General features: G+C 40.1%; 1 protein-coding gene across 1 annotated transcript in view; it reads right to left on the bottom strand.

Moving 5' to 3' along the window:
• The window catches only part of LOC147903261 (BTB/POZ domain-containing protein At1g30440-like), a 41,603-nt gene extending 35,080 nt beyond the window's left edge, over window positions 1-6,523 (bottom strand). The window contains exons 1-3 of the mRNA XM_087373024.1: window positions 5,618-6,523; window positions 4,529-4,598; window positions 3,201-4,427 (exon numbers count right to left, since the gene is read on the bottom strand). Of these exons, the coding sequence (XP_087229150.1) occupies window positions 3,201-4,427; window positions 4,529-4,598; window positions 5,618-5,676 (1,356 nt within the window). The 5' untranslated portion in view covers window positions 5,677-6,523. The remainder of the gene's footprint in view (window positions 1-3,200; window positions 4,428-4,528; window positions 4,599-5,617) is intronic.
• Between the last annotated feature and the right edge of the window lie 8,748 nt (window positions 6,524-15,271).

Raw genomic sequence — 15,271 nt, 5'->3', positions numbered from 1 at the left:
GCATCAAATGACCTGTATGGCTTAGCATATGGCATCTTGCTGCCTGTAACAGTGGGAAACCTCGGAAATGGTGTTGCTGCTGATTTTCTTTCATGCCAATCAGTCACCTTAGGCTTCTTCTCAGCCTCATTTGCATTCCCATATGCGTTGCCCACTGTCATCTTATACTTGCTGGCATATTTGGGCTCAAATACCTCTACCAATTGGGTTGCATGCTCAATTGTTTGAGGGTTATGTGCCTTCACATCTGCATCGAGAGAAGGACTCAATCCCTGGATGAAATGCAGCAACTTCCCCCTCTTCATATACGTCCTGTACAAACAAGGAAAGTCTCCAAAAACGCTGCAAGTACTCTTGGACAGTACCAGTCTGCGATAATGCATAGAATTCAGCCAGATATTGCTCCAATATGAGCAGGGATACAAATGTGGTGATCATCAACTCCTTGAACTCTTTCCATGTGGCTGGCCTCTGAGGCGATTCCCTGATATAACGCCACCAAGTATGTGCATAGTCCTACATGTGCATACCTGCAAAGATTATGCGATCCTCATCCTGCTTTGGGTAGAAGTGGAAATAATCTTCCAACTTCCTAAGCCACTCCTCCCGCTCATTAGGTGTGCGAGTGTCCCCTTTGAACTTATGCACTGTCAGTTTGTCCTTGATATCCTTGGCTGCATAATTCGTGTGTGTGTAACCTCCGGAAGTGCGGGCATCATCACGCTTAAGGTTCACATACTCGGAGAAGGACATCTCAAGTTTGATGGCCTCAGGTTAGGGCCTTATATGAACACAAAGAATATGCCAGCATGTCATCAAAAGTGGCTTGCTGCCCACCACTAACCCCCTGCTGCGTAGTAATTGCTGCCATCTGATGCACTGAATGCGTCTAGCTATATGTGCTCGTTGGCGGAGCGATAGGTGCATGAACCCCTGGTCGGGTCTCTCTGCCAAATGCATCTCTCCGATATGATGGCATACCAAAGGGCAAAGAAGAGCACTGACCTCTCTCCCCGGGGTGTGGACTGTCATATAAACCAAAGCCAGCTCCAGGCATACTGGTGCAGTGACAAGAGCACTAACCGGATGCACACCAACGAGTTGGCCCAAGAGAGAGAGCTCAGCCTGCATGGATGCAGAAAGCTGTGAGCCAAATGATGGCCTAAGATCCTGCAAGAAGGTGCTCTGTGGCACAAAAAATGCATCATCTACGTCCAGACAATCCCCATGCTAGGGTACATGCAACGGTCCAGAAGACTGATGCTCATAGGCATAGCGAGCATCTGCCATAAAACCCCTGCATGGAGCAAACAAAACATCCTAACTGTCTGAGTGGTCCCCTTGCTGGGGTGCGGAATGCTTACCCTTATCCTGCATAGCAATGGCAGAGGTGATCTGCTGTCCCATCTCGGCAAAAGCAGTATCCTGCATAGCCATGGCTATGGTAAGCTGCTGGCTGGACTCCTGTCCTATATGGCGGGAAGCACCCTGGAGCATGGAGGAAACGGCATCCAAAAACTACGTCTGCGCTGCCTGCGCTTCTCGGGATGCAAGAGAGAGAGAGGCTGAGTGGAAGGAACCTCTATACCACCAATGGATGCAACCACTGTGCCAGGCACTTGCTCATACTGAGCAGCCTCATCAATGTCATACAATATATCACAAGGGGCACGCTTCGGTGGCATGGTGACTGGTCCTGGAGAGAGAAGCTTGAATGTAGACAAAGAGAAATGGATAGCAAATCCCTGCTATAATGAGCACCTTAAATAGTGTGTGAAAACACGAAAAGGTCGATGGAGAGGCTCGAGAAAAAGGTCGTCAAAGAAGCTTCGAAACGGGGCCTGAATGAGCCAAAATAGGGCTGTGGAAAGCCACTAAAAGAGGCTGGAAAATTCTGAGTTTGTTTGTTTGTTTTTTTGGGGGGGGGAGAGGTCCCTAAGTCACCTAGGACAGTTAGTACACTAACCTAGGACTCCTAGGACCGCTAAGCCACTTAGGACTCTGAGTTAGTTGGATCTGTCCTAACCACCGCTTGCACTAACCCTAGTTAGCTTAACCCCTTCTAACCTAACCAACCCCAACTAACTAGACCTACTTGACTAACCCAAACCTACTAATTAAACCTAACCTAGTTAGCCTAAACCCCGGCAAACCTGCAGACCTTAGCAATTGCTAAGGTTCTGCAACGGCACAGCACAGCGCTGATGCAAGGTGGCGTCGCCGGGCGCGATGTGGCAGAAAAGCCATGGCGAGGGCACGCGAGATGGGTTGCAAGGAGGCAGCAATGGTGACACGGGTAGCAACGTCGGTAACGGAAATGCAGGGCGGCTTGGCGACAAAGATACTGGATTCCATGTGGCTTGCGAGGTGACAACGATGGCGACACGGGTAGCAACGTTGGTAACGGAAATGGCAGGGCGGGCTTGGCAACGGAGATGCTGAACTCTTTAAAGCTCTTCTGTTCGTAGACTCTAAGAGGCTCCCCTCGAAGTCACTGACCGTAGACAGATCTCTGCCAATACTCTTCTGCCTTTGCCTCATCGGCTCTCTCCCTTGAGCTGCTCGTTGGCTGACGAGCTAGCTTGTTTGGAAAGAATAGCTGATGGCTCTCAGGCTTCCGACGTGTCTGACGTACGAAGGGGTGTTCTCCCTTGGGTCTCCACTCATTCCTTGCCTTGACGATGATGTTGCTTGATGCCACTCATCTGCGTAAGAATTGGCTTGGCTCACGGAAAGGGTGTAGGAGGAAACAGAAGTGCCAGTGTCGGTGCTCTGATACCAATGCAATGAAAGAGGCCGGGGCTGAATTGGTGAAGCGCCAGAGATGGCAAGAAAGGGGGGAAAAGAGGAGAGGGGAGAGGGAAAGGGAGAGAGAGAGAGAGAGAGAGGAAGGGGAAGAAGGAGAGGAAGGGTAGAGGGAGAGGAAGAGAGAGGAAGAGAGAGAGATAGAGAGAGATTGGGAGAGAGAGTAGGCAGTACATAGGAGGAAGGAGGAGGTAGTAGATAGGATTAGATGTCACATCAAAAAAATAAATAGTAGGGGGTGGATGGGGACTTATATAGTCCCTCCACATTTTCCACCTAAAGGGCCTCAAAAGGGCCTCTAACTTGGCCCTTTTCCCCTTCATTACATTTCAGACCTGGGACTAAGATCTTTATTGAGATTGCTTGTACAATACAGACAATAGCAGAAAACAAACCTTCAAATACATGTCGATAGCTCGATAAAGTCCATCATCGAGTGCACGTGCAAAATCTGGTAAAGATTCTGCCAATGATTGGAATTTGGAAGGCTTTAAATTGACATCAGGTGCCACTTCTGCAAGGTACCCATCCATCAACCGGCCAACCATCATCATGGGAGAAAGGGAAGGGGAACTTATGAGCTGTGCATCATCATCAGATGATGGGGAAGAGGTCGCAGCAGCTGATTCATCAATCAATAGAAAATGATCAACTATCCGCTGTACACAATCAACATCATACAGTGTCTCTAGATTGTAAGAAAGGTTGGGGAACAGCAAATCCTCCAGACTTGCTTCCTCCAGCTGCAAACCAATTCGATGTTCTAAATTGCTCCTGCACACAGGATTTGCATTTAAAATCACCACACTGCGTAACAGCCCAGAAAGCGACTTTGTTGAAACAACACCCTTTTGTGGAGGTAGGAGCTTCTCAATAGTCTCCAGGATTATTTTTTGTTCACTCTCTGAGAGTACAGGTGCAACAGAACTAGATCCAAGCTTTCTGCCCCCAGACCGAATACCCTGCCTCCGACTAAGAACTGGAAGGTGCCTCTTCGCAAAATGCATAAGTGCTCCTGCAATACTTTCCATTTTTATTCCTCTTGTTTGCATTGCAATGATTAGCCGTTTGATTAATGGCAGGCTTAATACAGAGATGTCATCATACCACCAGTCAGATCGAGCATGCCTAGGTTTTGCACCTGTGCTGATACCATTCCATAACACACTTCCTCCTGGGCTTTGCATAGTACCATGCTCCATTATTGGCCATCCAAACAGATTCGGATCAGTACATGCTTTCATGGCTATTGAGTCCACGCACCTTTTAACAATTCCCAGCTCCTCTGCCTTTGCAAGTACTTGCTCACAGCTCTGAAAAGCACGGATGGACTCCTTCCAAGAGCGGAGCAACACTTGGTTTAGAAAGCCATCAGTCCTGGGAATCAGGTTTCCTTCACCATACTCCTCTGTCATCTCAAGATACTCTGCTGCACACCTTACAGTTACTACATTGACTGCTGTTAGCTCCAGGCGAACTCCATAACAGAACTTCGCAGCAAGTTCAAATGCCCCTGAGCCACCAGGTATATCCGGAAGTTGTAAGTGACAGATGTCCTCTTTCTCATCTGAATAAGCATCCACCAATTTAGCCAATCTACCACTCCTGGTTATTAAGGGAAACTGTCCACAAGACACATTTCTTGTCAGCGTTGCTAACATAATTAAAGTAGCACACAATTACAGATAAACTTTGCTTCCATTGAAAGCAGACCTGTTCATACCTTGTGAAGATGAAAAGACATCTCTTCTACTTTGATGATGACGTCACTTGGAAGTCCAGTTAAACAAAACCTGCAGCGTCAAACAGAAAGGAAGCAGAAGATGTCAACAGCATATATTCCATAAAATACTTGAAAAAAATCAATGAACGAAAAAGGTAATGGTGGAGTTTCCAGATACATGTAGAGATAGTGCAACCAAACATCCCTGACCAAAGAACAGCAACCAAACAATACATGTATCTACATAGAAGCCCTAGAAGTACGAAACTAAACAATTTCACAAACAGTAACAAAATGCAAAGAACAATAAAATAAAAAGACATAGGAGACGACTTGTTTTACATTCAAGACATAAGTAGGACTTTAAAGAAAACCCCCCCCAAAAAAAAGAAACCATATTATGCGAGCAACGTTTATGAATTTTATTGTCTCCTTAACACCATAAGATCCATTCCATCAATTGCGATCGCAACTACATCAAATCGCATGCTGCCTTACAGCACGTCCAGATCTATAGAAATCGCATGCTGCGATAGAAATCAGACGATTTGGAAATCCCACCCACGTTCTCATATGTCTAAATACTCTGCCGCTCTACACACTCTGCGTCTTTAATGTTATCACAAAAATCAACCGTCCAATTGTCTGAGCTCTTTGGGCCTGTGAAGGTGAACGGCAGCCCGGATTGTGATGCAGTAAAACAGCGACTGAAAAAATCAGCTGATGCAATACCACGTTCACTGTCCACTGAAAACACCGACCAAAAAGATGACACAAATCGAGCAATACATTTCGGATATTCGGAGAAAATCTAAATTGCATTCATTGAAATTCAGGAGAAACAAAACTGGGAATTAGTCAGCGCAAATGCCTATAAACGTGCAAATTCAGAACCAAGGTAAAACGTGTGAACAACGACAATTTCGTAGCAGGCCCGAAATTCGCGTCGCTGTCAAAAGGTACGTCATTCAAATTACCTCCCCAATATACAGGAGGATGCTATTCATTAAGAAAGAAAGAGTCCTCGAAACCTGCAGTTCAGAATTTCGAAAACGGTTACTGATATGTATAGCCAATTTTGCAACTTACCATGCTTGACCTTTGCGCTGAAAGCTATCGGATTTTGATCCTATTTTAACACAGGCCATGTTCGCCAGCTCTACTATTTGGATTTGAAGTACATCTCCACAGCTAGTGCAGTAGCACGCATTGTTCAAATAGCGAGGATATGATCAAGAAGTATCGCAGTCTAAGGGTACAATGTGACGGAGAAGACAGCAATACGACAACGTGTAGAGATCAAACGGTGCCTAGTATTAACAAAAACGCGGGCGGCAGGCGGGGCGGAACGGGGGGAGGGGGGGGGGGGGGGAGAGAGAGAGAGAGAGAGAGAGAGAGAGAGAGTAGAACTCTCCGTCTATCCCTCTCTCCCCCTCGGGAGGAGCTGGGAAGGAAGACAAGGCGGAAGATGTCAGACTGCGAAACGGCAGGGTGGAGGAAGAGTACCAGAGGGGAGGGGCAAACGAGCATGAGGAGACGGAAGGGAAGGGAAGAAGAAGGCAATGAAGAGAGGCACGGGCCCAAATACGTGATGGGAGACGAACATAGACACAGGACAAGGGAAAGATGCAAGATAGTGAGGGACCAGAGGAGGAAATAAGGAGATGGCGAGGACCCAACTAGTCTTGGGCCACAAGTGCGAACGTACTCTGGACCTCCGCCCCCTGGCAGATGCAGAGTGGCCGCGGCCGAAGAGCAGAGCAAAGGACTCCTTGATTGAGAGAGAGAGAGAGACAGACAGACAGAGATTGAGACAGAGCGAGCAGCTGAAGATTATCCAAAACGGGAAGACTACGTGAGATATTGAGAAGAGGTTGGTGCTGCAAGTGATACGCAGATGCAAATTCTAAAACTAGAGGAATTGATGATTTGAATTGGATTGGTCGGAGAAGGAGATGAAGTATGAAGAGCTGAAAAGGCTTGCAAGGGAGAAGAGAGAAGCAAACGAAGAATCGTATTCGCCAAAACGGTCTCCGAGCCCTTAGGTCTAGGAGGGAGAATCACCAGTGACTACTGAGAACATAGCTATGGAAGTGTTTGTCGTTGGGTGAAACCTTTTCCAATATAGAGTTACAAATATTAGCCCATGCTACCATTTTCAAGGCTTCAATGGGTTTACATATACTTAATCTTCATATGCACATTTTTTTAATCCGCTAGGGTTTGCAAAATCTAACCTTATAGTCAGGTCTACACAAAATTGGAGGGCTAAATTGCATGTATAAAAAAATTATGCTAATTATTGGGCAAATGTATCAAATTTAAAAATGTAAATATTAGCCCAAGTAACTTGGAGAAGGCTCTAGATTAGCCATTTATCCAATCAAAGAAAGCCACGCATTGTAGTGGTTCCTAAACATCCAATAACGTTTCTGCAGAACCTGCAAAATGTGCTTGGCAATAAATGCCAATATTGTTTTGCTGCCATGTGTGAAGATCACACATCCTCCCAAAAGGCGTATTCGCTACCTCCCCCGGTCTGAACCCAACCTTAGTACAAGCCAACCTCTCCTCCATGGGCCTTCATTGCCTTGCCCAATGCAATTTCATATCATTTAATTACATGAGTGCCCATTCCCCCTCGTCCAAAGCCCTTTAAACCATTGCTACAGGTTCATTATTAGAATAGGTATGGTAGTATATGTCACGTATTACCTTTGACATGAACCAAAGCTTAAGTATATGGAAACCAATGCTGTAAGTGCCCATGCCTTTTCTCAAATTAGAGTCACATATACATTATTATCTAACATGTAGAATCAAGAGAGAGAGAGAGAGAGAGAGTTGTATTAACATCTTGGGGAGGCCTCACGGGCCAATGAGACCAAAGTACAATCAGCAGAATAACTCACCCAAGTTGCAATGGGCTGAAGCAAAGGGCTCGCTAGCGCTTGATGAGCTAAGCTAAGCTAATGAACTTATAAACTCAAAACTCAAAAAAGCACACTCAAGCTCTTGTAGGCAATGTGAAAGCTCCAAGGACATATCCAAGGAGTTGTGGTATCCCTCTGATAAGACGCAAAGATGTTGCGTATTTGTAGTTGTCGAGTTATCTCTTGTCATGGCGGGGGGCTTGGTCTTCGAGATCTCTATATATGGTGGGCGGCATCTAGGATGAAACCTCGTGTCAGTTGGTCTCCTCTGAGTAGTGCAGCGATGGGCTAGACCTCTATCATGCGTGCCACCCTTTGTGGCGCCCGCTCTGTAGCTCAGTGTCGTCTCTATCCCCACTGATCCATGCTGCCCTTGTGTCGGCTATCTCCTCATCCTCTACTCCGATGTGTCCAGGGGGCTAACTCAAAGGCATAAAAATGAGTGACATGTCTCTGTGCCCAATTAGTGTCTTGTGGTGTTGTCCCCTCCTGCTAACTAATCTGGTGTAGCAGAGTCTCTCTGGGTCACCACATCTCCATCAAAAAGAGGCCAATACACACCTGGTCACATGGAGGTGGATCAAATGTGAGAGTGGGTCGAACTCAAGTCTCTCTTGAAAGACGCAATGATAGCATCCTCAAATCTCATAGTAAGCAGGACAAATACATATGAAGTGCTCCTCTGTCTCCACTGTTCCAAGTGTGCATAGCTTGCAAGTCTACTGCTCTTTAGGTGTGCCTACGGCCCTCCCTGCCTCTTCCTCAACTAATGAGATAAGACCTGCATCTGTCGTATGGCAGTCCTGAGTGCATGGGTAACCTGTTTGTCTTCCAGATACTGGCCTGAGAGAGAGAGAGAAGAGATTGCGCCAAAGAGGAGGGGGGGAGCTAGGTTCTCATACAAGATACCCTAGTAAGGGGTGTTAATAAGCCCTTACTAAAGGAACTATAAATACTCCCAAGGATTTGAAGAAGAAACAAGGTGAACAATACTCCACCGTTGGCATATTCACCACACTAGGGAAAACACCTCCAAATTAAAACCCTAGGGTATGCTTTTTAAAACATCTAGATTTAAAACCCTAAGGTATGCTTTTTAATGAATGTTTATAAACCCTTAAGCAATGGTTGTCTTTGTTGAGTTCCATGATTTAAGTTGACAACTCACCTCCCCTTTGATGATTTCAACGTCCAATCTTTAGATGATCTCAAAGTTTTGACTAGTAAGACATCTCTTTTTTATCTTGGGATAAGAGATTTTCTTCCAAACTTTAGGAGAGTTGTCATGGTCACACTTTTCTTCTTTTGACATCAAAATTTCTTCACCTCTTCTTGATCTTAGTGTGATCTAAAATACTTATGAAAAGCCTATGAAGTACTCTTTTGTGCTCTCTTTCTTCCTTCAACCACAAATACCCCACTAGTTCTCTATTTTAGTTTTTCATCCAAGTGGATTTCAATCAAATAGCTTGGCTTCACTTAGAAATCTTATTTTTCCTAACATATGGGCTATGCTTGAAATAAGTCTATTAAAATACTGATTGTTGATGTGAAATTAGATCCAAGTCATATTTTCTTCGATGAAGACATATGCACAAGCTCATTTTAGAGTCCATAGGGCCCTTTTTTTCAATCTAGTATTCTAAGCACAAGCACAACAATGAGATCACAACCTTCAGACTCTAAATCCCCTTCAATTCTCACAACTTTTTGTAAGAAGCAAGTAAAGAGTACATAATGTCATAAATTTTCAAATGAAAAGATGTTTGACTTTATTCAACACAATGTGGTGGCCAAATTTTATGTGTCAGAAATATGGATAAATGGTCCAACAACTAGGTGCCTTCAATGAAGAGATTCTTAAAGGCAACCTAGACGTGGTGGCTACTTTTTCTTCGTTTTTCATGATCCCCCTATTTATATGTGTAGCCTTCGGTGGGTAACTCATGATCTCCCTTCCTCAACCTTGTTCCCTTGCCCCCAACATTCACGTGTATCGCACTTGTGTGAGATTTATTTATAGCAAGTGAATTGAACATAGTTTGACAACAATTTTATAAATTAGATAATATATTCAAGAGTTTGTCAATTAAGGATTACAAGGAGGTAGTAATGATTTCAAACCATACACAACCTATGTATGCTTTTTGAGAAGATGTGGGGGGTAACAATGAAAGAGAAATGGTTGAGGACTAGAGGATCAAAATTTTATTTAGATTTAATAGGAATAGCAAGCTACCAAGAAATGGAAAACAAAGGAAATTCTTGAGTACAATAGAGCTAAAGATCAAGCATTTAATAAGATACAATACAATATGGCCCATCAAAATAATAAATCGATCCTAATAAAGGCTTGGAGTCCTTGGAAACAATGTTGCAATGATATCGATTTGCATCAACTTGCACATTTTGTATAGTTTAGGTTAGGGTGTCTTAAAAAGTGTCTAGGTTTTACCCATTATCTATGTAAAGAGAATGGATTGAGAATTACTATAGCTTAACTACTTACAATATCTTTTTTTGTATTCTATGGACAAGCAAGTGGCCAAAATAGCTTGCATATTCTTCGCCCACATTGGTATGACAAAAAATTACAATCTAACGATACCTTGTAGGTTGAAGGGAATTTATGCACACATTCAAAATGATATGATGAGGACAAAGTAATGGGAATATAACATTTTACTTGAGTATGAACATGTAAAGAGTAATGGCTTCTCTTTGTTTTGCATTTCAAAGGGAACAATATTATGACCTAGAGGTTATCAAATTGACAAATAAAATAATGTGTGCCTAGTTACTAATTACAAGGGCTTACTTTCTTAAATCTACGGAGGCTTTCTTTTCAAATTTGAATAAGGCCATAAAAACAAAGGCCTTGCGTGTAAAAATGGGAGCACTTTAGATAAAGATCAATGGTTTGATTACAAATATACATTGGAGTATGAAGAATCTTATCTTCAATACTTTTTTTAAAAAAACTATAATACATTAAAGCCATATGGTTAATATTGTTGCACCATAGTGTCAATTGAGATGTGGAAACTCATACCTTAGTGAAATATATCACAATGTCATGTATATGGGCTAGACTAGAATTGTTTATATGCTTTCATGAATGATGATCACATCGAGCTACTGATATTAGAAAACACATATGCCCTCTCAAACTCCTCAACCTAGTAATTCTTAATAAAAGGAAGCCATACAGAAGCAAGCCATCGGAGTTTCCTAACATTTTTTAAGTTTCTTTTTCGTTTGCCCCCAACAATTGCAATACTAATAATAATCATAAATTTAGGTAGCATATTCTTTCAGTACTATATGACATTAGCATTTGCGCATTATGAATCTTTTCATTACATTTGAGGTACATATGATTAATTTTCCTCACAAGTATGTGAAATAATTGGCTCACTCTATTATATTTTACATTCACTGAGCTTTTTGAAGTCAACAAGTTGGATGGTTCTCTTTCTATAGCTGTGTGAAATGTATTGTTTTCATATTTGTTCTCTTAACACAATTGTTTATTAAATGGCCTTTGAATCACACTTCAAAATATATAAGATTGTGTGTATTTTGGGATATTATTGAAAGAATATGTAATATAGAATTCCAACACTAAAAGATCCTATAATATAGACTCTAGAATAATTTTTGTTCAATAGGCTACACTATGCATGGTTTTATAACACCCATCAAATTCATAGATAAGTATTTCAGGTTAAAATTTAAGTCTCTTTCCTACCACTGTACCAAACAAGCAATACCTAGTTTGATACTTACCTTTTGATGCTACGTGTTTGAGTACTTTAATAGTAATTTCTAAAGTGACTCTACATCTAATTGGATCAAATAGCCCCCCCGCCCCCCCAATGGAAAAGAAAACAAAGATGTGTTAATAGGTGGAGAAAGGAAGAAACCGAGGGGGGGGCAAGTAAAGAGGAGAGTGGAAGTCCTTTAATTTATGGATTAAAGGGGGGCGGGTGGGGGGGACGGGGCTCCCTTCTTATTTATGCCCTATTTTGTAGGGTAAGCACCTAAAACCCGTTACTCTATGTCTTCACAATATCTTGATGTAGCCTAGTGGAAAGACCTTATGAGTGGGTAAAGGATGTATTATATTCAAAGTCCCCCTTTGCATAAAATTGAGTTCAAATCTACCCTTTGCATGAAATTTTGAAGCGATCTCTTTGATCTTAGCTTAATTGGTATATCTCTACATTTTTAGTCAAAATTTTATCTTTTAGGTTTGTTGTCCTTAGGTCAAAACATCTAGATGGGAAGTATAGATGATTAAAATAATGGAGGGAATTCGGAAAAATCCATTAGGGGGGTATGATTCTCAATCCTCCTTGAAATTGTGAATGTGCATATACTTAAACAAGACCTACCCCTTGTATTTGAAAGCACAAGTGCAAATACATGCACATATAGCATGCATACATATTGCTTATGCCCACACACATACATGCACAGATGCACGCACCCACACACCCATACACAGGCATGGATACATGCACCCACACACACAACACATGCTACATGCTTACAATATTTTTCTTATCTCTTCAATGCAATTTATGTTATGTTATGTGGTAGAACACTTAAAGCTTTGTTGGCTACATTAGGCAAGCAGTATTATTTCCTTTTTAAAAAATTGGCTTTAGAATTTTTAGGGTGATAACAATCCTTCTTTACTTTTTTTGGAGATTGATCAATGTCTTATTTGAGATTGATCATTGTATTCCTTCAATTTTGTAAGTTGCATCTTAAAATTATATGTGAGGAATTCCATACTTTTAGGTAGTTTTCCATGCTTTAAATCTGTAGATCTTTTAGATAAAAAACTTTGTTGGTTGAGGAAGAAGAAAATCCTTTATGAAGCCTCAAAAGACAGTAATCTTTGATCGGTTTATAGCTCTTCACGCCTAGATTTATTAGAATATCTTGTTCTTCCCTATATTTTTGTAATGTATGAAGTTTTTCAAGGATATTGGGCTTTAATGATGAGACATTCAAGATCCATAAAAAGTTTAGTTTGGTTACTTTGAATGTTATTTGCAATATTTTCCCTCATAACATGGAATTTGAAAACTAGATTCCCTAGCTATTATTTCTCATCTTCGTTTTCTTAAGTAATTCTTAGTTGCTATGCATAACATTTCAAGTTGTAGAATGTATAATGTAGAAGACTTTATGCCTCGTACCTTGGCTTATAGTAGGTAAATCGCAAAGGGGTATTGTTAAGGGTTTGTAAAAACTATGGATTCTATAGAATGGAGTTCCTAAAAATAGACTAACAACACACTAATAAAAATGCATCAACATGTGTGTATTCAAAATGCTTCAAATTGTCATGTGGTATTTCAATCAAATGGTAATTTTCTTTTTGTAATACTTTCTTTACAAAAATTTCCACAAATCTAGATATCAATCAAAAATAGAACAATGGTCTCCAAAACCAAAGGTTAAGGGTTCGAATCCCTTTTCTCATGATTACCTAGCTCGGTATGAAGAGGTTGCGTTTCTTTACCACAGACAAGTATCATACTGGATATGGGGCACATAGCGCTGGGAAGGTCCAGAAAGATATACAAGGACCAACTATTGCTCAGTTCGACAATGCCCTAGTAGAGGTAACCAAGGACAAATGGGCCTCAGCCGCCTATTCTTATTTCCCCCAGTCGTACAAGTTCGAGATACTGGCGTAGCAAAAGTGCGTATCATTTGGGTGGCTAAGGGCACCTCTCTAGGCTACCTCCGATCGGCCTAATATACTCGTCGAGCTTTGTAAAATTTATCATATTAATTGTAGGAGAGATACTAAACAGTAAGTCATGAAAAATGACAACGAGTCATGAGTTGTCATTTGCAACAGGCTATTATGATTTTTCACTAGTCTTAAATATCGATCAATTTTACAATCTTTTGGAGACATTAATGAGAACTATTTTCATAACTTTTACAAAATAAACATAGTTTCAAACTTCTTTTGAAAATTGTACATATTGCTAATTAAAAGATGAAAAACTTTCTACTTTTCACTTCAAATGACAAATTGAAAAAAACAAGATCAATGATATGACCTAATATTCTTTGAAACTGCTAATAATTCATGCATGTCTACATAAAGTATAATACATTACTTACTTAGAATTATAAAAATGTGCTTTTTCTTCTACAAAAACTTCATCCCAATCATTAAAGTTGATCCTTATCATTGAATTAGAGAATATATATGGTGTTAAGATAAGTAGGTATATGTCGTCCATAGGCTTGTTGAAGAAAATATTTTGATAGATGTAGAAAGAACAACAAATATCTGAATGGTCAAATTTTAGACGATTGTGAGTAGTACAATTTAGTGGTTTATTTTATTTTGATCTAAATATGAATCACGAAGATGAAAGCTATTGTCCTTTTTAAAAATGATATAAATCTAGATTCTGAAATCCACTTTGTTGTGATAAAGTTGAATGGATAAAAATTTGCATCAATGAAACAAAATTTTCATCTGAAAAAAGGAAAATTTATAACATGAGTGAATGCAAATGTCATTCTAGTATAAGAAAAAACATTTCATCACGTAAAACTTTCATTGACGAAAAATTTTTCGTAGACGCATTTTTTTTCTTCCGTCAACAGATTTTTTTTTCCGTTGATGAATTTTGGGATTCAAGAATCCCAAATTTCATGGGTGGAAATTATTATTTTGGAAAAAAATATGTCGATGAAATTTGGGATTCCAAAATCCCATTGGAATCCCAAAATTCATCAACGGAAAAAAATTTCGTCGACGGATTGAAATTTTCACCAACGGAAATTTTCCGTCGATGAAAGTGTTATGTGAGAAAGTTTTTTGAATGATATTTTTGTTCATTCATAAATCGAATTCCATATTTTCATATGAAATTTTTATTCTATTGATAAAACTTTACTTTTTTTCAGACAAAAAAATCATTATGTTCACGCTTGTGAACATAGTGGATTCCAGAATCCAAAACTTCATGAAATTTTCAAACAGACAATTGCTAGTATACTCATGCTTCCAAATGTAGCCTTTTTAAACTAAAGCTATATTTTTGCAAAGGCTAGAGCTCTGAATCGAACCAATAGACCGAAACACAGTAAATGATATATACCTACCTATATTAATGTCAAAATATATTAAAATTCAACCATTTGATCAACTGTGTATTAAAAAAAAAGTTGTTTTGTTAGACAATGCACTAAAAGTGTTTCATCAAATTGTATTAGATCTTAAAGTCACATCATTTTACAAATTATAAATTTGTGGATAGCATGCTATTTACAACAAGTATTCTAGAAATGTGTACTTATCCATGAGGACAATGTTGGTACTTATGTGGAAGTCAATTCATAAAAAATTCTTTCAACCAATGGACTTCAGGGAACATATCATCTAGAGGTGCTTAGACAATGTGATAAAGAAAAAAAAAAGGAATTCATTGATGTGTGGACATGCTTGATTTATAGGACATAGAAATCCTTGTATATGGATTTGAGGTAAAAATATACGGGTACTTGCATGAAAAACAATTGGTATTTTAAAGCAAAAGCTCTAACGACTCTCTTAGTTGAATAAAGGAGTTTCTTCTTCTTTGTAATTTTTCATGTTTTTCAAATTAAAGAAGAGAACACTTTTTTCATTTGATAATACTAGACATTTTTGGGTTCTCGAGTAAAATGTAAGTAATATTTTATGCATTCTTTTTTCATAAAAGTACTAGTTTTTTAAAATGTTTGAATGAAGTGTATATTTCGTCCCTCTAATTTTGACAAA

This window comes from Dipteris shenzhenensis, chromosome 3, assembly GCF_047967505.1.
Source record: "Dipteris shenzhenensis isolate YYH24624 ecotype China chromosome 3, Dip_SZ_1.0, whole genome shotgun sequence".
NCBI classification, from domain to species: Eukaryota; Viridiplantae; Streptophyta; class Polypodiopsida; order Gleicheniales; family Dipteridaceae; genus Dipteris; species Dipteris shenzhenensis.
The sequence above is the reverse complement of the archived record's forward strand: the minus strand, read 5'-3'. Positions and strand labels throughout refer to the sequence as shown.